Raw genomic sequence first — 24,633 nt, forward strand, 5'->3', positions numbered from 1 at the left:
GCCAGTGAGGGAGATCTGGGGGAAACACCACCCCTCCCCACTGCCCTAGCTATTGATTGGCATCCCTCTGTCTCGAGAGACAATGGAGCGCACCTTCGGGGGTGAAGTCAAACCACTGCATTCGCAGCCGTGAAGTGACCTCCTTGGGACACAAGCCTGGGCAGTGTGTCTGGAGGTCCTGGGCTGCCCAGATGACAAGACCACACACCCCGCCTCACTGATGTGGTCCAAAGGAAAGCAGAGCAAGATGTTTGGCACCAGCTTGGCTGCGGGAGTTGCTGGAAGGAGGCGTCCAAGGCGCCACCCCACCATCTTAGGGCCTCCATTCTGGATTTGTGTAGGGCTGGTTTGGCCGCCTTCTGACCTTGTTTCCTTCTTGTGCCCCCCCCCCATAGCTGCCAAGTTATCCCTTTTCTTAAGGGATTTTCCCTTATGCTGAATAGGCTTCCTCGCGAGAAAAGGGAAAACTTGGCAGCTATGCCCCCCCCCCCCGGCCCTGTCCTACCAGTAGAAAGGTAACTGTCTTGTTTGTAAAGGGAACATGTTTTATTTATAATTTCTATAATGATATGTTATATAATTTTACCTGTGGCCCCCTTGGAATATCTGGGGGAGCAGGGGGCCATTTGGCTCTTGGTTGAGAAACACTGGTGTAGTCTACCCTTTAGCCTTTTCCTCCAGAAGTTGCCCTGCGAGTTTTCCTTCTTTCTTCTATGTGGGCTACCTTCCCAGGTGGACAAGCCCCATTTGCCCCACACTGCTACTGGTAGTCACGGGCCTACTGCCCCAGGGCCATGGGCGATTTATGATCGGGGGGGGGGGGAGGACACCCACCCGACACCATCCTCTGTCTTGCTCTGTGCAGCAGATTCAGAATGAAATCTCTCAACAACAGCTGTTTTAAATTACTTTCATTTGATCCCAAGTGCTCAGAAAAATCTGTCAAAATCTTTCTATAATTTTTAATTTTACTTAAGTATTTTTATTTACTTACTTGATTGGGGGGCAACTGCCCCCTGGCTACACCCACGAATGGAGGGGGGGTGGCGACAAGCCCCGGCGGCCAAGGACCATCAACCTGCTGCAGACTAACCATACAGGTGAAACTCGGAAAATTAGAATACCGTCGAAAAGTGCATTTATTTCAGTAATGCAACTTAAAAGGTGAAACCAATATATGAGATAGATGCATGACATGCAAAGCAAGATACAGTATGTCAAGCCTTTATGTGTTGTAATTGCAATTATTTGTCGTTAGGCGGGTCAATTATAAATGGAATGTAATTAATGAAATGTCATAGTGATGTTAATTTTTGTTTATTATTGTAACTATTTGTTTTATTACTGTGGAATTTCCAAAAGAAAGCATTTGTAAAAATTAAAAGAAAACTAAAAAATAGTAAGTTGCATTACTGAAATAAATGCACTTTTCGACGATATTCTAATTCTCCGAGTTTCACCTGTAAGGACATCCTCTTTCTTTTTTGGGGGGGGGGGAGGGGGAGCTCATCCCATCGCTTGAGGAAAAGCCGGCGAGAGTCCGGCGCCCCGGCCAGCGACCCTCCCTTCCCGCCACGTGCTTCTGGCAACACAACGCGTGACGTCAGAGGCCCGCGAGCGTAAAATGTTGCAACGTTCCATCCGCTCGACGATTCATTCACAAAGTTGAGTCTGCCGCCCCGGGCCTGGAAAGCGAGGCTGCGGCGGCCCCTGGCGGGGTTCCGCTTCCCCGATGATGCTGGGAGGAGAAGCGGCAGCGGGCGGGCGGGGCTTCCCGGAGCCAAGCCCGCCTCTTTCCCCGCCCAGCCCCCGCCGCGTTGTGTAAGCGGGGCCTGGCGCGCGAGTTAAGGAAGCCCACGCGGAGAGCTCTGCGCCCGGTGAGTCGTGAGTGCCGGCGAGAGGGGCCGATCGCAGCCCCTGTTCGTACCCCCATCCAGGGCGGGTCTTGCCGCCCCCCTTCCGTGGCTGCACAACGTAACTTGTCCTGTTGACACTACTTTGCAGGGCCGTTGTGGGAATGAAGGGGGCAAGGAAGGCTTGGTCTGTTACTTACTCCATCCCACCCCGCAAAAAAGTGTGGCCAGGATAATAGGGGCGGCTTAGCATTCTTCCCTTTCTCCCCCAGCCTCAAATCCAGGAAACTCCCCACCCCACCCCCGTCGAACCCTACAGGACACAGAAAAAATCGAGGAAAAAATAACAGAGCAAAGGAGAAATTGAAGGGGAAAGAGGCAGCGATCAGGAGAGAGAAAAGCACAGGGGGGAAACGGAGGCGCCTTGGCAAAGGATGGGTTTAACCATCCTGTGTTTCTTCTCCTTTTTCAGAAGCAGTTCCTTAGTCTGGTCCCTCTGACTCACTGCACAGACCTGGTCTAGCTCTCTGCTCTAGAATAAGCCTGAATAAAACAGTCCATTGAAGTGGCTGAGGGCAGCGGTTTTTGCTCGCTGCTCCAGACCACCTTCACCAAACCGGCCCTTTAAGGTACAAACTCAGGAGTTGCCTTAAGTTGCCTTAAGTGAGTTCAACTAGTGGCCCAGTATTGCCCACTCTGACTGGCAGCAACTGTGAAAGTTGTTTCCAGGCCAGCCACCTGTGTTTTTCTCTCTCTCTCTCCCCCCGCCAGGGTTCTGTGTGCAAAACATACATGACCACATAGCTACCAGCCACCAAAGAGCTTAGGCAGGGCTGGATTCAGGGTCGTGTGGTTCCCCAACACGGTGCCAAGCTGAGAGGGCACTAAACAACAACAATAAAATAATTTCTGTTTTTGTAATAATGTGAAGTTTCAATGATCCCGTTAAGAAGATCCATTAAAAAGCAACTGTACCAAAAATAATTATTGTGAAAATAAGAAATATTTTTTTCCCTCGCTCAAGGCACAATATTTCCAAAGTTCACCCTGGCTTAGAGCAGGGGTAGAGAACCTCTGGCTTTCCAGGTGTTGCTGAACTACAACTCCCATAATCCCTACCCTTTGGCCATGCTGGCAGGGGCTGATGGGAGTTGTAGGCAGAAGCTGGGAGGCCACATGCTGGACGAAACCAGCTGATCCTTGCCTCCATGAGGAAGGGGTCAGTAGCCTTGGATGCTAAATGGAGACCCCATGCCCAGAGACAGTCTACCTCTGTATAGCAGATATTGGGGACAAACCACAGGGGAGGGCTGTTGACTTCACATCCCGATTCCCCAAAGGCATCTGGCCGTTCACTGGGGGGAAACGGGAATGGGATTAGAGCAGCCTGGTACCCTCCAGATGTTCTGGAGTTGCTGTCTAAAATACCTGAAGGGCCAGGTTTTTTTTTAATTTACTTTATTTATTTGCTGCATTTCTGTCCCACATTTTCTCCCAAGTAGCTCAAGGTGCTGCACGGGGTTCTGAGTTTTCTTTTTCAAATCTCTGTGAGGTCGGTCAGGCTGAGAGGAAATGATCTTCGTGGCCAAGTGGGCATTTGAACCCTGGTCTCTACCAGGTCGTAGTCCGGCACTCTAACCGCCACACCACACGGGCTCTGGTTGGAGATGGCTGGAATGGAGGCACCCATAGCCTGATCCACCAACTGTCTTCTTACTTGCTTGCAGGCAGCTTCCTCCTTCCAGCCTGCTCCCCAGAAGGGTCATCGCTTGCGTCTCTGCCCATTCCAGCCCCAGCTGGGTCTCGTGGTTGGCGTGCAACCTCTCTGCGGTCCCCGGGGCGAGGCCAGCCATGTCCCAGAAGAGGAGAAAGCGGAAGCCAGCCGAATCAGCGGAGCCTAAGGAGGAAGGGGCAGAAGAGGGAGCCATATTCCCTGATGGGTTGGAGAGCGGCGGGAGGTTGGCATCAGGGGCACCTCCTGGCGCTAAGAAGGCGGCTGGGGAAGGGGGTGTGGGAAGCGGAGGATCTGCCACCCTGGCAGAGGGCGTCAAGCGAGCCCGCCTGAACGCGGCGCCCTCCGTCGCAGAGTTCAAGTACAACAAGAAGCGCGTCCGTCTCATCTCGCAAGATCCCGATCTCAAGGAAGATGCTCAGGGCATCCTCTACTGGATGTCGCGAGATCAGAGAGTACAAGGTGAGAGCTTGGCTGGCGCCTGGGATCTGCAATCTTTCCCGGCTTATTTTTGGGTGGGTGGGTCTCCGAGGGCTTTCTGGCGGTTCCCTCTCTGCAAGAAGCGAAGTTGCAGGGAACCAGGCAGAGGGCCTTCTCGGTGGTGGCGCCCACCCTGTGGAACGCCCTCCCATCAGGTGTCAAGGAAATAAACTATCGGACTTTTAGAAGACATCCGAACGCAGCCCTGTTTAGGGAAGTTTTTAATGTTTGATGCTTTATTGTATTTTTAATATTTTGTTGGAAGCTGCCCAGAGTGGCTGGGGAAACCCGGCCAAATGGGCGGGGAATAAATAATTTATTATTATTATTATTATTATTATTATTATTATTATTATTATTATTATGCTGCTGTATCCCCCCCCCAGCCCCCTCTTCCCCCTCTGTGTAATTGGTGGGATGGAGTGGCTGGGGATGAAGGCTGGCAAAACATTGGGAAAGAGCATCCTTGCCATGTATAAAGCAATTTCATTGTGGCGAATTCAGGAGTGCCGGCTCCCTTCCTGATACAGCCACGCCCCTTCTAAGATTATGCAACCTTCCCTAGTTATACAATAGTTTTATAATTATGCAATTATACAGTAATAAACAACTATAGGGGTGCATTGCTGTAATTAATGCTGGTCTCTTTGTGTTGCCTTTCAGCTAGATCTAATATTTTTTGTGCAAACAGGGTCTTTTTTTGTAAAGTTATTTATTTATTTCATTTTATAATGAGTATGAAACACAAGAGAACAACACATTCTCCTTCCTTGGAGGTTTTCAAGCAGAGGTTGGATGCCTACCGGTATCTGCTATGGATGCTTTAGCTGAGATTCCTGGATTGCAGGGGGGTGGACTAGATGACTCCTGGGGGTCCCTTCCAGCTCTGCAGTTCTATGATTCTAGCACTGGATGAAAATTTAAAAATGTAAACTAAAAAATGGGCATGTGGGTTAAAATAACCAATTCTCAAGTATCAGATTATCAAGGGCGGCTGATTCAAGGGAGCGTTGTAGTATTTGCTTTCTGGGTGACGTTCCTGTGAAGTTCCCTTGTATGGAGCGGAAGTTGCACACAATTCCCTTGAAGCCGAAGCACCTTTCGCTTTCAGTGTTTAGATTGGGAGCACATGGTGGCTAAAAATATCCCCCATTCATGCTGATGGGACAGCTCTAGGACGCTGGAGATTGAGAACCTGCTGCAGAAATAGCAACAGGTCTCCAACCACCTGGGGAGGAAGGGAATCTCTATTTTTTTTTCTTTATTTAATTTATATACTGCCCTATACCTGGAGATCTCAGGGCGGTGCACAAAAAAGATCACAGTACATAAAATCAACATAAAAATAATAAACCCCCCCCCCACAAAGAGCCACATTTTTAAAGGGTGTAGGGTGTTGATCAGGTCAACCAAAAGCCTGGTTAAACAGAACGTTTTTGCCTGGCGCCTAAAGGTGTATAACGAAGGTGCCAAGTGAACTTCCCTGGGGAGAGCATTCCACAGACGGGGAGCCACTGCAGAGAAGGCCCCGTTCTCGTGTTGCCACCCTCCAGACCTCTCAAGGAGGAGGCACACGAAGGAGGGCCTCAGAAGATGATCTCAGGGTCCGGGTTGGTTCATATGGAAAGAGGCGGCCCTAAAGGTATTGCGGTCCTGAGCCACACAGGTGCCCTGCCTTCAGAACTGGGGCACTTGCTCCCATCAAGCTGGCACAGAGGTTTGGAGAAGCCCAAACGCTGCGTGTCTGTTGCGCCCCCTACACTCCCAGCCACTGACCCCCTGTTGCAGAGCCGTTCCTTTAAGCTTTTCCCTGCTCTTTCTCTCCCCAGATAACTGGGCCTTTCTCTACGCCCAGCGACTGGCCCTGAAGCAGAAGTTGCCGCTGCATGTCTGCTTCTGCCTGGTGCCCAAGTTCCTGGAGGCTACCATCCGCCATTTCGGCTTCCTGATCAGAGGCCTCAAGGAAGTGGCCGAGGTACCGGCGTTGCGTCAGGAAGGTGTCAGAAGTGGCTGTGGACTGCGGAGAGGTTCTAGTGGGCAAGCCGCCTGCAGCATGAATTGGGGCACTGCAGCTTCTTCCCAAGTGCCCATCAACTGCAGACAGTTGGGAAAGGTTGATGGGAATCTTTCTCCAAAACATCCTGAGGGCACCAGGCTGCGGCCAGCTGTCATAGATAAGTCATTCGCAGCTGCCTGCTGGAAGCTGTAAATAGCCTGCGAGCCCGAAGCAGCTGTAGGCAGAGGAGTCTTCCCACAGCAGCTCTGCATGAGTAACTGCTCTGGCCTTTCCTTTGGGGTCTCTGTGTCAGCTGTGGCTGGATCGTTCACTTACCCGGCAGAGCAACCCATTCTCCAAAGAAATTGATTTTGGGGTCAATGAAAGAGGCAGTGCTCTGGGCTTTTCTCTTTCCATTTCAGGGGAGTGCTCAGAACAGAGACTCGCGCAGAAGCCCAAGGGTGGGACTCCTCTCGCAGCAGAAATATTTCTGTGCTCTTAGTCTTTTGCACACCAAGTCAGCCTTTTGGTGGGTGTTAGTGAAGTGTGCCAACTTCACTTTTTTGATGGGGCAGGGGGGATGACTTAAGTTTTCTGTTTGGGAAACTTAGGAGAAGTTGGAGGTTTATTTGGGTACTTGTGTTGCCGGGCAGGTGTATGACTGCAGCTGTGCGACAGACTTCAAATAAACAATTGGTACCTGAATAGTTGCACTCGTAGCCAGGATAGTCACGACACGGGCTTGTATTTATGCGTGCAACTAAAAATCTGTGCCTGTGAGAGCTTTGGTCCTTTTTGATGGACACCATAGCTCAGTGGAAGGGCATGTGCTTGGAATGCAGAAGGTCCCAGATCCAAACCCTGGTATCTCCAGGTAGGGTTAGGAATGACCCGTTTAACAACCTGGAGAGTCACTGCCACTGGTCTGGTATGAGGCAGCTTCCTGTGCAAACCTGATATAATGTAACCGGCTACCGATTCAAATTCACTCTTCGTTCAAAACAATGAGGACTAGAAACTTGTATCTTTTAGGAGAGGACCACCACTCAGTGGTGGAGCACATGCGTTGCATGCAAAAGGTTCCAGGCTCAGCCCCTGGCCTCTCCAGGTAGGCCTGGGAGCTGTCCCCTGCCTGAAACCTTGGAGAGCTGCTGCCAGCCAGTGTGGTAAATACTGAGCTAGACTAAGTCGATATCACGAGCTTCCTGTGTGACCAAATATTCTCTGCTTCCTTTTCATGTCTCCTAGGAGTGCAAGGAACTAAGCATCCCGTTCCACCTGCTCATCGGCTTCGCAAAGGACGTGCTGCCCTCCTTTGTGACGACCCACGGCATTGGCGGGGTGGTGACGGACTTCGCCCCCCTCCGCGTCCCCATGCAGTGGGTGCAAGATGTCCAGGAGAGGCTGCCACCTGATGTGCCCTTTGTCCAGGTAGGGAGGCCTGGAGCCTGGCAGCTGGGATGTGAACTGGGGAGAGCTGTGGGGCAGTGGGGGTATGTCCATGGTGACACGGATGCCGTGGTTCCCTCCAAGGAACATTCCACCATCTTGCCTGGATTCCTGAGTTCTTCCTGACAAAGGAAGCTTCATCCCAGAAAAGCTGATGCCGCAATTAATTGGTGGCTGTTAAGAGAAGATGTCTTTGTCCATGGAGTTTTCTTGGCAGGGATACTGGAGTGGCTTGCCAGTTCCTTCTCCAGGTGGATCACGTTTAGTCAAAACTCTCCACTATGACCTGTCCATCTTGGGTGGCCCTGCATGGCATAGCTCATAGCTTCTCTGGGTTATTCAAGCCCCTTCGCCACGACAAGGCATTGATCCATGAAGGAAATATTTCCTTAAGAATATCCATTCTGAAGGAAATCAGCCCTGAGTGCTCACTGGAAGGACAGATTGTGAAGCTGAGGCTCCAATACTTTGGCCACCTCATGAGAAGAGAAGACTCCCTGGAAAAGACCCTGATGTTGGGAAAGATTGAGGGCACTAGGAGAAGGGGACAACAGAGGACAAGATGGTTGGACAGTGTTCTTGAAGCTACGAAGATGAGTTTGACCAAACTGCGGGAGGCAGTGGAAGACAGGAGTGCCTGGCGTGCTCTGGTCCATGGGGTCACGAATAGTCGGACACAACTAAACGACTAAACAACAAAGAGAAGATGTCGTCCAACAGCATCTAGAGGGCACTAGATGGGCAAAGGCTGCTATAGAAGTTCCTAGGATCCTTCTTTCCCCTGTCTCTACACGTTAACACGAAGGTCCGGCTATTCAAATACAGTGCATTCTCAGGAAATCATGTGTTAGGCAAATGTTTGCATAATGAGTCAATCGTTTCCATTGATTCCTATGGGGAAATTTTTAATGCGTTCCCAACCACGGAATTTGACCCCCAAATGACGAGAAGACCCTCTGAAACCTTGCAAAAGGCAAATAAAGCGGGAAAATGCTGTCTTGTTTGTCTGATCTCTCCAGCTCCTTCCCTCCCATCATGGTTTTTGGCAAAATGGCTGCCACGAAGCAGGAAAACACAAAAAGTAAGGTTTGCTCAAGGCTGCTAATTCGTTTATAGCACTACATGCAGGTCTGGCTGTTTGGATATCTGAATTTGCAGTGTACATAGCAATTCTATGAGGCTTGGGTATTAATTCCTTGGGTTTGGATAAGTGGATTTTTGTATAACGAGTGTTAAGATAATGGGAGTTGTGTGCAATTGCAGTTTCTCTTGCTTTGCTTCTCCAGGTCGATGCTCACAACATTGTGCCCTGCTGGGTGGCCTCCGACAAGCAGGAGTACGGGGCCAGAACTATCCGCCGGAAAATCCACGACCGGCTAGCTGAGTTTCTCACTGAATTCCCACCTGTCGTCAGGCACCCTTATCCCGCGGAGTTCCAGGCAGAGGTAGCAGTCGATATTGGGAGCAGGGATCTGGGTTGCTTTTTGTGGTTTTTTTTTTACATTTGTAATTATTTGCAGGCTGCTGCAGACATTCCAGCAGGTCTCCCTTAGTCCTTCATTGCAGCTGGGGCAAACTTGGGACAGAAAAGTTGTGGAAAGTCTGCAGCTCAGCAGTAGAGCATCCGTTTTGCCTGCAGAGGGATGCCAGGTTCCAATCCAGACATCTCCAGGAAGTGGTGGGAGAGACTCCCTGTCTGAAACCCTGGAGTGTGGACAGTAGTGAGCTATATGGACCAATAGTCTGACTCGGGGTCAGGGAGCCAGCAAGGTGTAGTGGTTAAGAGCGGTGGACTTGTAATCTGGTGAACCGGGTTCGCGTCTCCGCTCCTCCACATGCAGCTGCTGGGTGACCTTGGGCTAGTCACACTTCTCTCTGAAGTTTCTCGGCCTCACTCACCTCACAGAGTGTTTGTGAGGAAGGGAAAGGAGAATGTTAGTTAGAAAGGAAGGGAGGAAGGGAAAAGAGAATGTTAGCCGCTTTGAGATGCTTTAGGGTAGTGATAAAGCGGGATATCAAATCCAAACTCCTCCTCCCCCCTCCTCCTCTTCAAGATTTGCATAAGGCCGCAGGTATGCAATACTCACCCCACAAATGCGTATTTATTTTTTACCATCTGTAGATTTGCTTTTTAACCCTGTTGAAGTTTAGTTGCATACTAGCTATTGTCTTGTATATATGTTTAGCTTTCTTGTATTTTTGTAAGCTGCCTCGAGTCCTGGGAGAAAGATGGTATAAAAATTAATTTAATAATAATAATAATAATAATAATAATAATAATAATAATAGCAAAATAGAATAATAGAAAAAGAAGTGCCAGGGCTCATCAATGGACTTCTCCCTTGTTCTCTTAGAATAGCAAAAAAAGAAGCCCTGAATAATAGTATGTATTATTTTTATTCCATAAAATTTATGCGCCGCTTGATTGTCCTCAAAGCAGTTTACAAAAGAACAATAAAATTATAGGCAACAAGAGTTAAAAACTATTTAAAATATTCAAAGGATTAAAATCAGCGGTAAAATCTATGTGTCTGGGTAAGCCTGTCTGATCATTTTTATTATCCTATTCTTTGTAGACTGCTTCGAGGTCTATAAAATTAAAGCGGTGTATGAATTTAAGAAATGAAATAAAAATGAGATAAATGAAAAGCCGAATGGTGCCCAAGCTCCCATTAGCTCTGGGATGGTAAGGATTGCTGGGACGTCCTTGGCCTGGAGAGCTGCTCCTTGCTGCCGGCTTTCACCCCTGTTCCTTCCCTGACTCTTCAGCCTGTCGACTGGGACGCCTGCTATGCCAGCCTGCAGGTCGACCACTCCGTGAAGGAGGTGCCCTGGGCGCAGCCAGGGACAGCTGCCGGCCTGGCAGTGCTGGAAGAGTTCATCAAGGAGCGCCTGAAGTTCTTCGGCACAGACAGGAACAATCCCAACCGGGCGGCTCTGAGCAACCTCTCGCCCTGGTTCCACTTTGGTGAGTGGGGAGCTGGTCCTCTGCAATGCCTGGGTCAAACCCTGGGGGGGGGGGTTCAGGGGTGGCCAAACCCTGGGTGGGTTGCAGATCAGCTCTCCGCTCTGCCCAAAAACGTTTAGGGTTGGTAGCACCTCCCTGGTGGAGGGAGTGGTCTTCCCAGCATTCACAGGTTAATTCTGTGTCCAGGGTGGCTGTCTACCAGCTCCATCTGGTACGCAGGCTAAGACCCTACCTGCCCACAGACTGTCTCGCCAGGGTGGTGCATGCTCTGGTTATCTCCCGCTTGGATTACTGCAATGCGCTCTACGTGGGGCTACCTTTGAAGGTGACCCGGAAACTGCAATTAATCCAGAATGCAGCAGCTAGACTGGTGACTGGGAGTGGCCGCCGGGACCACATAACACTGGTCCTGAGAGATCTACATTGGCTTCCAGTACGTTTCCGAGCACAGTTCAAAGTGTTGGTGCTGACCTTTAAAGCCCTAAATGGCCTCGGTCCAGTATACCTGAAGGAGCGTCTCCACCCCCATCGTTCTGCCCGGACACTGAGGCCCAGCTTTGAGGGCCTTCTGGCAGTTCCCTTGTTGCGAGAAGCCAAGTTGCAGGGAACCAGGCAGAGGGCCTTCTCGGTAGTGGCACCCGCCCTGTGGAACGCCCTCCCAGCAGATGTCAAGGCAATAAGTAACTATTTTACTTTCAGAAGACATCTGAAGGCGGCCCTGTTTAGGGAAGTTTTTTAATGTTTGATGCTGTACTGTTTTTAATATTCGGTTGGAAGCCGCCCAGAGTGGCTGGGGAAACCCAGCCAGATGGGCGAGGTATAAAAATTATTATTATTATTATTATTATTATTATTATTATTATTATTATTATTAGCAACCTTTAGAAGAAGCAGCGGTATATGAAAGAGATCTCCATTGGTATTAGAATTTGTGCTGAGACGGGAGGAGCAGAGCAGAGGAGGACTCCAAAAATATTTAGGGTTGTGGCCTTCTAGATGTTTTGATTAGTGCAATGCACTCCATGTGAGGCTACCCTTGGGGTTTGGTATGGAGGCTGCTAGGTTGGCTGTGGGGGCAAACCACCGCCAGCACCTTGCTTGCTAGATCTGCTCTGGCTGCCAGTTTGCTACTGGGCAAATTCAAGGTTTGGGTACCAACATCTGTGGCCCTGATGCCCTGGTCTGCTGCCCCAAAGGAGGGAGTATTGTGGGAGTATTTGGGAGCAGGGGTACCAAAGAAGGATGTCAAAGATGCCAGAGTGATCTGTTAGAGCAAGCCAGCTTGCCCGTTCTGCCAGCCTCTGTAGACATGGGACGGACACCACAGCAAGGAGATGGCTTGTCCGCACCCAAGGAAACCGCCATCCATTCTTTATACACCAAGCAGCATAAGTCCTTTTGGCCAGGCCTTCCCATCGCTTCACCTGCCCAAATGAGAGCATAGGTGGCAGATACCCAGTTCTTACAGATAATTCGCCTTTCTGGGCTCAGAGCCCAGCACCTCAAACCCCACAGATAAGGAGAACTTTAAAAGCAAGCCAATTAGCTTATATCAATGCATGTGAATATAAGCATATATGAGCTCATGTTTACAACTACCAATTAATAGTGGCGTTATCTTGACTACGAAGATGGCAATTGTACAGCTCAAGACCAGGTTACTTGAAAGAGACCCCTTAGGCACCTAGTAGATTAATAATAATAATAATAATAATAATAATAATAATAATAATAATAATAATTTATTATTTATACCCCACCCATCTGGCTGGGTTTCCCCAGCCACTCTGGGCAGCTTCCAACAGAATATTAAAATATAATAATCTATTAAACATTAAAAGCTTCCCTAAACAGGGCTGCCTTCAAATGTCTTTTAAAAGTCAGATAGTTGTTTATTTCCTTGACATCTGATGGGAGGGCATTCCACAGGGCGGGCGCCACTACCGAGAAGGCCCTCTGCCTGGTTCCCTGCAACCTCACTTCTCACAGGGAGGGAACCCCCAGAAGATTGCTGTGCCCTGCTGGAGAATCTCTCTTGCAAGTTCCAAAGATCTCAGAAGCCCACTGAACAGTAACTGCCCTCCACAGGTCAAATCTCTGTCCAGAGAGCGATCCTGGAGGTTTGCAAGCTCCGTAGCCGGTACAAGGAATCTGCAGAAGCCTTCATTGAAGAGGCCGTGGTGCGGAGGGAGCTGGCGGACAATTTCTGCTACTACAACCCGAACTATGACAAGGTAGAAGGTAAATGGGCTCACCTGTTTTGCCTTTCTCTGCTCCGCAAGGACACCTCTTCTGCAATGCTTGCCTTTACATGGGATATGATAATGCAGGGACACAGGCGGCGCTGTGGTCTAAACCACTGAGCCTCTTGGGCTTGCCTATCAGAAGATCGGCGGTTTGAATCCCTGCAATGGAGTGAGCTCCTGTTGCCCTGTCCCAGCTTCTGCCAACCTGCCAGTTTGAAAGCACGCCAGTGCAAGTAAATAAATAGGTACCACTACGGTGGGAAGGTAAACGGCGTGTCTGTGCGCTCTGGCTTCCATCACGGTGTCCCGTTGTGCCAGAAGCGGTTTAGTCCTGCTGGCCACATGACACGGAAAGCTGTCTGTGGACAAACACCGGCTCCCTCGGCCTGAAAGCAAGATGAGCGCCGCAACTCCATAGTCGCCTTTGACTGGACTTAACCATGCAGGGGTCCTTGACCTTTTTACCTTTATGATAATGCTGCATTTTAATAGGGCCCAATGACTTTTTAACCGTAATCTTTTATGCCTTGTACCATTCAAAGGGGCTTATGACTGGGCCAAGACTACTCTGAAGCTGCACGCCAAAGACAAGCGACCTCACTTGTACACACTGGAACAGCTGGAGGAAGGAAAGACGCACGACCCTCTCTGGAATGCTGCGCAGGTAAACCTAAACTCCAAAGGTGTGTGAGGACCTGTCTTTGGATGGGCATGTGCTGGCTTCCGAGCAAGTGCCTGCCACGTGCTTGGAGATCTGCATCTCCCTCTCCAATAATGCTAAAACTCTTTGGAGCAGCAGCTCGATCGAAATGGAAAAGTTACACCCTACCTTGTTAAGTGGTACAAATCTCTGCTACCGGATGTTGTGATGGCCGCTGGATTAGATGGCGCTAGAGGTCCCAACTAAAGAAGAATGGCAGCTTAAGTTGACAGAATATGCACAGCTTGCAGATTTTTACACACAGAATAAGAGAACAAGAACATACGTTTAGAGAAGATTGGAAAACGTTTATTGAATATATGGGAAATAATTGTGTACACTTGAAAACATTGGCAGCATTAAGATAAATTCAGCAGTGTAAATAGGTTTTGATGGATGTAATAATGGAATACTGAATGGTTTAGTTTTTTATAAAATATGCAGGGATTTATGATATGTCAAATGAACCATGGAAAGAGAAGAAGGGAAGTTGTTGATATTTTAAGGATGTTTAAATGAGTATTTTAAATTCTGAAGCAGTATATATATATATATATATATATATATATATATATATATATATATATATATATATATAATTAAAATAAAGGGGGGTTAGAAAAATGTCTGTTTAGCCATACTAACTAAATGGGGAGCCTCCATGTTCAGTGGCAGACTACCTTCTGAAGGGCAGTTTCTGAATGTGTAGAGTTGTTTTTATTTCCTGCTTGTGGGGTTAAGAGCATAGGACCCACATCATCCCTGTGACTGTCATAAGTTTTAACTATTTTTGATTCTGAATTTAAAACTGTTGGAACCCACTCTGGGAACGGCTGTTGAAGGGCGTGTGAACAATAGTGATGGAGCAGGAAGAGATGATGGAGAACTTCCTTCTCACCATGGCCAACCAGCTGCTCCTATGGGATACCCATAAAGTCCCCCCTTTACTTGCCTTTTATCTAAACCAGTGCGCCCCAGTTTTTTGGGCCACCACCCCTTTGGTTCCATAAGCACATCCCCAGCCACTCTGGGCGGCTTCCAACAAGGTATAAAAGAACACACCAAAACATCAAAAGCTTCCTGATACAGGAAATCATATGATGGTTCATCTCTTTGACATCCAATGGGATGGCATTCCACAGGGCAGGTGGCACCTCCCAAGAAGGCCTCATCCATAGCTCATCCATCTTTCCATCCCTCTGCTTCAGCTCCAGATGGTTCATGAAGGGAAGATGCACGGCTTCCTGAGGATGTATTGGGCCAAGAAAATATTGGAGTGGACCACTTCGCCAGAGGAGGCCCTGAAATTCTCCATCTACCTTAATGACCGCTATGAACTGGATGGCCGGGACCCCAATGGATACGTAGGTCAGTCATGGGAAGAGGCTGGGTGGTTAAATCATAGAGTCATAGGGTTGCAAGGGGCCCCAAGGGCCAATCTAGTCCAACCCCCTGCAGACCAGGACTCAACCAGACCTATGTCTGTGCCAGCACACTGCAGAGAAAGGTGGGAGGAAGAATGCAAAAGCAGAGACCTGTTTGTTCTTTTTTTCCCCCTCCATCAGGCTGCATGTGGTCTATTTGTGGGATCCACGACCAAGGCTGGGCAGAGCGGGCTGTTTTTGGCAAGATCCGCTACATGAACTATGCTGGCTGCAAGAGGAAATTTGACGTTGACCAGTTTGAGCGCAAGTACAGCCCTCAAAAGTTCTCCCAGTAATCCTCAAATGGCTAAAGGGCAAGGCTTGACGTCTCCTTTTTCACAGCAGCTGAGGCCAGCCTAACGTTACACGCGGCTGTAGTGCAAAAAGGCAGGTTTTGTTCACCGTTTTAAGATGGTGCGGAACAAGAAGCAACAGTAGGTCAAGCTGCATTTCTGAAGCCTCACTCTCTACCTGCTATGCAATCCCAAAGCTGCGTGCCACATAAGCAGACAGGTTTTTACAATGTTTCTGCATGGCAGAATGGTGGGCAGGAGATGGCAGCCCAGCAAAGCCAGAGCCTGGAACCTACGAATGAGGCGGCATTCCCATGTTCGACGAAAACAGAGACCGCAAAAACAGCATGCTTTTTAGTATAGTTTATTATGGACGGCATTTCTGCGGTTAACAGCAGGTGGCTATCCGGTTTCAACTCTGCTGTTAACTCTTTATAAAGAACTTTCACACACCATTTACAATATGGACAGCAGTCATTCTGCAAAACCGTGGGCACACCAGAAATCAATCACAGCTTCATCAGGGTTGGCCATTTGGCTTCCTAACCATTCTGCTGTGCATTACATTCTCCCTTTGTGTGCTTTCCAGGCATTGCAGAAAGGAGACTGTGCAATTATCACGCAAAAGGAACAAAAAGCCACAACCTACCACCCCCCTTTTGGAACTTAGATCAGTGCTTCTAGAACAGCTTTTGCCAACCTGGTGCCTTCAAGATGTTTGGAGCTATTCTTTCCTCATCAGCCCCCAGGCAGCAGAACTGTACCGCCCAAGGCTGATGGCAATTATAGCCCCATAGCTAGATGGAGAGCACCAGGCTGGCAAAAGTCTGTCCTGGAAAATAGCTTTTTTATAGAGGGCCTTACTGACAAACACAAGAAATGTCATCAACAGAAGTGCTGACAATTATATATTAGAAAAAAAACCCACCAAATTTCTTCTTAACTGTAAAGGATTGCAGTGTGGATTTACAATCTTTTGAGACTGTTTGTGACACAAGGTTGAGGGCTCGCTCACCTTCGTTTGACGATGGTCACATTTAAAGTAAGAAAAAGATACTTAGCCAGGCTGCCACCGTTTGAGAGAGAGAAAAAATCTCCAGGATTCCATATCACTTTTCTGTTCACGGCACATTTGGGGGCAAATAGCCAGGAGGGTGTGGTATTCAGTAGAGAAGACAAATGTCCAGGGGTTGGGTGGGCACTGATCTGAATTGGACGTGTATCTAAAGACTGAAGCCCTATAGTTGCTTTCTGCCTCCCCTCCAGAATAAAATGGGCAAGTTAAGCATGCTTCTTTAAGTGCATGATTAGCATCAAGTGTAGTTGGGCCCTGGAATAAGTAAAAATAATTCCTGAAAGGCAGGGGGGTGGCAAGGGGGAGCTCCAATCCACAAAAGAGAGTCATGTACTGTTTTTTGGCAGTCAAGGGAACTGATGTATGTAATCAAGATAAAAGATGTTGTTCTTCAGCAGTTATCTATCTATATGAGAGGCTCTTAATTGAAGCAAGTTAGGGCTTCAAAATGCATGAAATACTCCATGCTGCTGCAAACCTGTCACTACTGTGTTTTTAAAACCTTAGATCAGGAATGATTTGGGAAGCACTTTCTGCAGAGTTCTGATCTCAAGAGAATAGTAACAGGCTACTGTAGGACTTGTGAAGGCACAGGAAATGGGAGGAGTGGTCCCGCAGTTCTCTTTGAGACACAGCAAATTCTGTCTTTGGGGGTGGGGAGAGGTGGATGGACCGCCCCACTGCCACCGAACACCAATAACCCTCTTGTGATAATACCCAAGGCGTTCAGTCGACAGGGTGCTTGTGGTGTGCCCCCATCGCCATCTTGCAAGCATCCACCCTGCTGAGAGAGTTAACCTGTGTTCCTGGCTCCTTGTTCCTTCACTTCAGCTGGTTCAATCACCCACATTCCAGACCGCTAGTTCACCAAACCACCGACTGTGTCATTTTGTGCATTTGTCAACTGTATATCCTGCTTAACGTATCTCAGTCAGGGTTTTTCTAGTGTATTCTATATAGTTAAAAAAATACAGTAGCTAAAATGACACAGCTATCCATCTTTAAAAAATGGGTCTTGCAGTCTAGGCCAGCACAAAAGCACATATGCTGCCTCCTGCAGGAGATTCTGCTGTGTGCTAGTTGAGTGACCTATGCCAAAAATGCCACCTCCTTCCTCAGGACATCATGCCATTTCTACCTACAGACCACACTGACCCTCACTAACACCCACAAACCAACTGTCCTTTCAGACTGGGCCACTTCAAACGTCCAAGAACCAGCTGACTTTGAAGGTCTGGTCATATTGCAAGGAATACATACAATCTCCAGCTTCCAGGCAGCAACACAGGAGACTACTCGAAAGGACCACACCACACCATGTGCTCTGCTAGGAGGTTGTTACGGAACAGCACTGTGTACATAATTGGGTATGTTGCCATACTGTAGCCTCTGACAGGAGAAGGCTCCTCCCACAGCCATCAGAGGCCCTCCCATTTTATTCTCCCCCTACACAGGAACTGCCACATAGAGGAGTCTGGGAGAAGTTTGGGAGGGCACACCTAATCAATAAGGGTGTGAAGTGCTTTCACCATAAGAGGAATACCGGCATCAGCCGGGGGGGGATGAAGTCGCGTAAAATAATCCTGCTAATCTCACGGCACATAACTCAAGTATATGCCATGAGGGCTACAGGCAAGCAAGAACAGAGATCGAACAAATGTATGGATTCCGAAGAGAAACGTCAGGCTTTGCAAAAGCAGAAGTATCAACTGAAACTGGCCAAACCCTCACCTGCACACGGGAGGGTGGCTGGTGCCTCACAGAAGTCACCAGTTGCACATCTGTCAGGGCACCAAATCGCAAGGGCAACATGGCACCTGGGACAAGACTCCAGCAGAGTTAAAGCAGGGGTGGGGGACGGAATACAGCTGGCAGGCCAGATCCCAAGTTTCTCCACCTCCGCAGGCCATTTTGACCGATGACCCAATGTTGAAAGGGCTCTCTTAAGCACTCTCAATTGTTTCTTCCTCTGCAGTCTGGCTTTATATCAAAGCCAGACGGCAAAGGGAAGATTCGTGCCAAAAGCAGGGATTGGCTGCACTGCAGAGTTCTGGATCCTGCAGGACTTGCTGCCAGTGCTGACAGCAAGCCCCAAAGGCCAGAGATTCCCCGATGAAAAAGCCTGGAGATTAAGAGACGAGGTAGACTCTTGGAGATTAAGCAGGGCTGATGTATATCTCTGCTGAGGAACAAGGTACGGGAAGCAGAGGTGGGCAAGAAGGTACTAGGAGAAAGCGTTGCAAAACAGGATCAGGGCAAAGACTATAAAGACTAGTTGGTGTGGACGAACCCTACTTGATTATAAAGCACAGCTGCATTTCAAGGACCAAATTAAAGGGATCTGACAAAGAGGCTCAACTATTAATATGAGGAAAGGAAGTTTTGTTTGTGTCTGAAGGAACCCAAGCCATATTCAGTGCAACAGGCCGGCTAACTTCCCTTCAGCCCCTAATTCTAGCAGAATGACTGGTGGTTAACAAGAGAGCACCACCTCACCAGCATGCCGGAAGGCTGTCTTCTCCAGATTAGCACTCCTTCCAGGACTGCAGCTCCCGTTGAGCCTAAACAGCAGGAGGATGAAGGCTGCTTTAAGCGCTGCTCCTAGGGACCCTGCTATGCTTCTGCAAGAATGAGGAAATGAACTGCAATCTTCAGCACCATTTCTGCCCCCCATCCTACTAAATAATTGCCCCTTTCCATCCTCATGGCCTGCTTGATCATGAAACGTGACCAGTAATGGGAAATCTCCTGTACCCTAAACAAAAAACAAAAAAGGCACCTACCAATTTACAATCAAACCTTGATAAGTCCTAGAGGTTAGGTGTCAAGACAGAAACACAGCAGAAATATCAGCAGGAGAAGCAAATGCATTGCTGCAACAGTGTCAGAAATCTTCTCTGATCTAAGGAAGAGCCCAGAGGTTAACTTCCACAATAGGAAAGCCGCAAGTTCTGCCCTATGTAGGCTTTAAATTGGAATCCCTGCCAAAACCAGCATCCTGGAAGGGTACAGTTATTTCTGCAAGCTGCCAACTCACATTTCCCTTGCAAGGAAAAAGACTTTTTAGGCAAATTGGAAGAAAAGGTGGTAGGGAAGGAAGCAGGAGCTAGGTCCTCTCTAATAGGGTATTGGGGTGTGTGGGCAGATCATTCTGAGAAGAGTGTGGGAACTATCACTCCACCCTTCTCAGCTTCCCCCACTAGGTACCAGCAGATTTTCTACACCCCCAGTATTCACTGTAGCTAGGCAGCTCCCGACAGAATAAAATGGCAGGTTGAATGCCCCTTTCGGTTCTCTGGCTTCATTCAGGCACAAAAAATTAGGGCCAGATAAATGACATTCAGCAGCAATGTATACAGTGTTATAGGCAGTGGTTTTGGCAAAAGAAAAACATAAAAGCTGCCTCTTCTGGCACACAGCAGCCAATACAGCAAATAACAAGTTTCCACGTGGGCCGTTTTCCCTTTAGGAGTGTTTTGGAACTCGGCCAGGAGCTCAGCCACATAAGCCCACCAGCATCACCCACCAGCTTCTCCCAAGTGGCATGTGGCGAGAGGTTCAGGCGCTCAAGGCAAAGCCAGCTGCTACTTTCTTTGTGGTGGCAGCGAAGCTGGACTCCGCAGTGCATCAAAGTTCGTGCCGGAAACAGCAAGCAAGTCTCTCTCTTCCTCGCCCTGTGGCTCAGAGGGAAGGGAAGCACCGAAACCTCCCGAGGCAAGTGCAAAATAACCCTTTGGAGGAAACCCCCCCCCCCCAAGGCTCCCATCACGTTGGTCTATTAGCTGTGGAAGAGTCAGTCTGAGTTCTCTGTCAGTTCAGTCCCTGGAGGCAGAGGCCAAGTCACAGCCTCTCGTCTGTCACGTGGCTGCTCCTTCAACGGCCTCCTCCTCCTCGTAGTCCGAGATGTCAGCGTCCATTCTCTGCTTGGCCAGCAGCTCCCTCCGCGCTTGCAGCCGCTCGCATTTGGGGCAGGGTCCTGAGCGGAAGCACACCTTGTGGTAGCAGGCTCTGCATTCTGCAGGGGGAGAGGAAAATGAGCAGCTAGCAAAATCAACTCAACATCTCAAACCCCCAGCCACAGGGGATGCGGCTCCTGTTCTCACCTTCGCATGTCCTGCACTTGTTCAGCTCAAAGGGGAAGAGGATGTCCTCCTCGTTCTGGCAGAACTCGCAGATGAACCCCTTGGCCTGGCACAGCTGAGGGGGAGAAAAGGAGGAAGCAGAGGGGAGTGAAGGAGAACAGCCCAGCAGAAGCTGCAACCCCACTTCTGAAGGGACAGAGAACCCCTGGATCTGTAGCATGTGCACACACACAGAGAAACAAACACCTTGCCTTGCCCTCAAGCAACCTCCACGGGCATCTGTTTAGTGCTGGGCACTGTAGCTCCACAAAAGTGGCAAGTGATCTCTAACAAGGCTACCTGCCATCTCATTAACTACCATTGCCAAGGAATCACAAACTCCCCAGTGAAAATCTTGCCTCAGCCATTGAGGGCTTTAGGCAAGCAACAATCTGCAGCACAGAAATAATTCTGCCGCATCTTAACCAGCTGTTGTTGTATGTGCCCGTATATATAGGTTACAGGTCATGAAAAGTTGGATTATAGCAAGACTCTGTATGTGATTACATACTGTTGTATCCAACAATGGCACTGCACTAGAATTTGCTGTTGTTGCAATCAATCAATCAATCAATCAATCAATCAATCAAATTATAATTTCAATCTATTACCCAGGGTCCAGGGCTGGTCACAACAATTTATAATTCAGTATTTACAACAGCTGAAACAAATTCCAGTCCCAATAACAGGGTGGATCCTGAAAATACTTCCCATGTGTCAACAGCTAGGATAAAGAGAGGGGCACCTTCAGAATGCCATGGAAACAGTAGAGCGAAGGTGCCCTACACACCTCTTTGGAGAGGGAATTCCACTGCCGTAGAGAATGACTTCTCCTGGGCCACCCCACCCCAACTTCTGAAGGTGATGGAACTACCAAGAGGGTTACCTCTCCCCATCGTAACACTGGCAGGAAGCATTTCTGCTTATGTAATGCAAGGCCCCCAATCTTCACCAGTTCTGCCATACCTATTGCAGTCCTCCACACCATACTGTTCTGCAGGGTCCCCATGCCAACACTCCCAAGGTTCATTCTTGTGGGGGTGAGGGGAGATGTGGGAGAAGCCAGAACAGGTGCTGTGTTTCAAATGAGCTTCATACCAGCTTCAATTTAGCAGTGCAGGTGGTGTTCTATTACAAGAGGTCTACCAAAGTTACTCTCTCCGCTGTGTGCAAGAGCGATTCTAAGTTCCTCCACCGATGTTCCCATAGAGATTGCAGCTTGAACTGCCTCACTAGGAAGATCAGCCCCCCCCCCCCCCGGCACCCAGAAACACACCCAGAGCACTGCCTGGGAAAATCCAGATCTCCCTGCAAGGCTTTTGTGCAAAACTTGACCCAGTGGAGAAACAAATACAATACAAATTGGGAGGACGGGAAGGGGGGGAAAGTAAGAAGGTTACCCACCATGCATTTCTCAACGTGCAGGGTACCTGCCTTGAGGAGCTCTGTCAAGCAAGGAACGAGCTCCCCCTTCTTGGTGGCACTCAGGTCATTCAAGGAATAGAGGTGGAGGTCTTCTGTCAAATGACCTGGCACGGTGTCAAAGGCATCCAGGAGCCTGCAGGACCAAGTCAGAAATCGGCACCGTGATAAAGCAGCCTTGTTCTGTTCTGAATGCTCCTTGCCCTCACTTAGTGAATATTGCAGCCAGACTAGTTGATGCAAGTGAAGGCTGCTGGCAGAGCTCTTTCATAGCTCAAGCCTACACATTTCCCATCTATCGTCTCACTGCCCTTCTGCTCCTTTCCCTTGCAATGGCGATTCTCCATTTACAAGTTGTATTGCTTTTAATATTTTGTCAGGAGCCGCTCAGAGTGGCTGGGGGCTGGGGCAACCCAGATGGGCGGCATATAAATAATAAAATTGCTGCTGCTTCTGCTGTTACTAAGGTTCATTCCAACAACCCAGCAAGATCTATGCATCTCTGATCTATGCATCTCTGCCCAAACTGTCATGTGTGACAAGCTGAACACTTGCTGGGAATCTGCTGCCGCTCACAGCTTTCCAACTGGCCAAATATACACAGCAGTACAATCTTCACACGTGACAAGCAGACACTGGTATACAATGCGCACCCCTATGGACAGAAGCAGAGGAAATTATTCCTCAACCCCACTGACCAGGTGGAGTCAGATGACAGTTGCAACAGACTTCTTGCCTTGCTTAAGCTCAGGTTAACCTAGAGGTTAGCAAGGAGCAGAAGAATGTGTATTCTGCTCAACATAGGGAGGGTGGAGGTGCCTGAAAGACTAAAAGTGAGGTACAGAAGTTCATATGCAGGTGGCGGCGGCCCAGGTTCCTTGTGGTGCAACAGCATGTCCTATAGACGTTCTGGTTCTGTAGGAGGAGATTCGGAGAAACGGGTGGTGCTGTGGGACCACTGAGCCTTGGGCTTGCCGATCAGAAGGTCGGCGGTTTGAATCCCCGTGACGGGGTGAGCTCCCGTTGCTCGGTCCCAGCTCCTGCCAACCTAGCAGTTCAAAAGCACGTCAAAGTGCAGGTAGATAAATAGGTACCACTACAGCGGGAAGGTAAACAGCGTTTCCGTGTGCTGCTTTGGTTTGCCAGAAGCGGCCTAGTCATGCTGGCCACATGACCTGGAAGCTGTACGCCAGCTCCCTCGGCCAATAACGCGAGATGAGCACCGCAACCCCAGAGTCAGTCATGACTGGACCTAATGGCCAGGGGTCCCTTTATCTTTACCTTTAGGAGGAGATGTAGCTATCTGGGAGGAGTGCCCTGGGCAGTTGACTACTGTTTCTACGCCCCCCCCCCTCCACCCCCATTGCTGGGCTTCTGTCATTTTGTTGCATCCCACAGCACTTACGCTTTTGCTAGGCGGCAGGTCTTGAACATGTTCTTCATGTGGTACAGCTGGATTCTCAACAGCTGGAAAAGACCAAGTGGGAGGGAAAACCTCAGGTTGGAAGGCTTCTTTCATTTTAGAAGAATCAGGTATGTGCGTTGCAGCAAGGAGTTGAACAGAAACCCAGGCCCAGGACTTGGCCCTGCCTCAAAAGGGACTTTTGAGTTTCCCCAACCCAGTGGGATGCATGGTTAAAAAAGGAAGGGGGAAATGAAAAAGGGAAATTAAAAAACAACAAGCAGGTGCAAGAGCTAGAAGCAGTAACAATTGGACTACCCCAGGCAGGTTTGGGTATGCTTTGTCGCTTTAGAAACGCCAGCCTGTGTAAGTGGCATGCAAATTCGCTGTATCTGACAGTTTTGGCTTAGGTTACTCATTTCTGTAGTTCTGGGGTGGAGCAGAGTATTCTGCAGGGCACTGTAGCGCCACGCCCCAGAAATCCTGTCCTTTCTGTTGCTCTGAGATTTCACCAGGCTTCAACCACACACTTTCAAGGTGATCTGCACAGCCTTAAGGGTTAGAAACTTTATATAAATATTTTAAAGCACTGAGATTCTGAGGATGCTGAATCCTGTGCTCAGTAACAGTTGCTGCACACACACGATTCTAGGGGTGGGGAAAGCTACTATTAAAAAAGCAATTTACATCAATGGAAGGCTTTGAGCAGAGGTTTAAAGAAAGAAAATGAAAATGAAGGGGCTCTGCAAATGTGCTTGGGACACATTTTGGAACCCAGGGAATTGTGGGATTTGCAGTTCTAAATAGGGATATGTAACAGAATTCAAAAGCACAGAAAGCCAAAAGATGCTTATGCAATAATGGCAAATACAATTTAATTTATGTATATTAAACTAACACATAATTTAGAAGAGCCATGTTTCTTTCTTAGGTGCAGGCAAGGAACTTTGCAGGTCCTCATTTGAAACATAAGCTATAAAGTCCCACCAGGTTGCATAACGTTGTTCCACTTGTTCTTTGTTACAGAATTCCCAACCTTTCTCACAAATCTACAGTTCCCAAGACAGCTTTGGCAGAAGCCCTGACACTTAAACAGGTATAAAACCTCTACCTGCAGGGCAGGGATGGCCTCACGGGGCAGCTCACACTCAGTCTGCCTTACCCTGACTTGGTTGAGTGGCTTGACCTTGCGGTAGAGGGCAGTGTTGATGTCCTGCACATTGAAGAGGGGGTCGCTCCAGATCTTGCTTAGCAGGTCCTTGGAGAAATTGCTGATGCAATATTTGCTGAAGTCCCACTTGCGCAGGATGCGGCTGGGGATGAGCATCTGGGCGTTTTCATGGCAACACTGGCAGAAGTATTTACCCAGGTACTCACAATAGCGCATGCGCTTGATGTAGTCTGAAGGGACAGGGGTTGGGGAGAGAGAGGGAGACAGAAGGAGAGAGAGAATTAATGAATGAATGTGTATC

The 24,633-nt window shown here is 48.8% G+C and overlaps 2 protein-coding genes across 9 annotated transcripts in view; one reads left to right on the plus strand and one right to left on the minus strand.

Moving 5' to 3' along the window:
• Window positions 1-1,731: 1,731 nt before the first annotated feature.
• On the plus strand, window positions 1,732-24,337 carry LOC118093451 (deoxyribodipyrimidine photo-lyase). Of its 4 annotated transcripts, none has more exons than XM_035132565.2 (10): window positions 1,732-1,877; window positions 3,581-4,047; window positions 5,895-6,040; window positions 7,310-7,492; window positions 8,797-8,955; window positions 10,280-10,478; window positions 12,567-12,719; window positions 13,267-13,388; window positions 14,633-14,792; window positions 24,188-24,337. In XM_035132565.2, exons 2-10 carry the CDS (start codon window positions 3,705-3,707, stop codon window positions 24,244-24,246), a joined length of 1,524 nt encoding a protein of 507 aa, XP_034988456.2. In that variant the 5' UTR covers window positions 1,732-1,877; window positions 3,581-3,704; the 3' UTR covers window positions 24,247-24,337. The 4 variants fall into 4 exon arrangements, with proteins under 4 accessions (XP_034988456.2, XP_034988455.2, XP_034988454.2 ...); XM_035132564.2 differs by lacking the exon at window positions 24,188-24,337 and adding an exon at window positions 14,990-15,755; XM_035132563.2 differs by lacking the exon at window positions 24,188-24,337 and having other exon boundaries at window positions 14,633-15,755.
• RUBCN (rubicon autophagy regulator) overlaps window positions 14,040-24,633 on the minus strand; it is a 50,932-nt gene continuing 40,338 nt past the window's right edge. For 3 of the 5 annotated variants that reach the window (XR_009557551.1, XR_009557550.1, XR_009557549.1), the window contains 4 exons: window positions 24,324-24,562; window positions 23,165-23,226; window positions 20,320-21,895; window positions 20,181-20,231 (listed from right to left, as the gene is read on the minus strand). Coding sequence is in view for 2 of the 5 variants with exons in the window: in XM_035132561.2 (XP_034988452.2) it covers window positions 20,074-20,231; window positions 20,320-20,413; window positions 21,742-21,895; window positions 23,165-23,226; window positions 24,324-24,562 (707 nt within the window). In the remaining 3 variants the exon portion in view is untranslated. Of the gene's footprint in view, window positions 20,232-20,319; window positions 21,896-23,164; window positions 23,227-24,323; window positions 24,563-24,633 lie in introns of all 5 variants that reach the window. The other 2 variants (XM_035132561.2, XM_035132559.2) reach the window with 1 other exon arrangement.

Source organism: Zootoca vivipara, chromosome 5, assembly GCF_963506605.1.
Source record: "Zootoca vivipara chromosome 5, rZooViv1.1, whole genome shotgun sequence".
NCBI classification, from domain to species: Eukaryota; Metazoa; Chordata; class Lepidosauria; order Squamata; family Lacertidae; genus Zootoca; species Zootoca vivipara.

Excerpts from the sequence above, each read along its gene's own strand:
- LOC118093451 (XM_035132563.2), top strand. The coding sequence starts at position 3,705 with ATGTCCCAGAAGAGGAGAAAGCGGAAGCCAGCCGAATCAGCGGAGCCT. Across the intron at positions 4,048-5,894 it reads GCGAGATCAGAGAGTACAAG|ATAACTGGGCCTTTCTCTAC; the intron begins GTGAGAGCTTGG and ends TTCTCTCCCCAG. Across the intron at positions 13,389-14,632 it reads CTCTCTGGAATGCTGCGCAG|CTCCAGATGGTTCATGAAGG; the intron begins GTAAACCTAAAC and ends CCTCTGCTTCAG.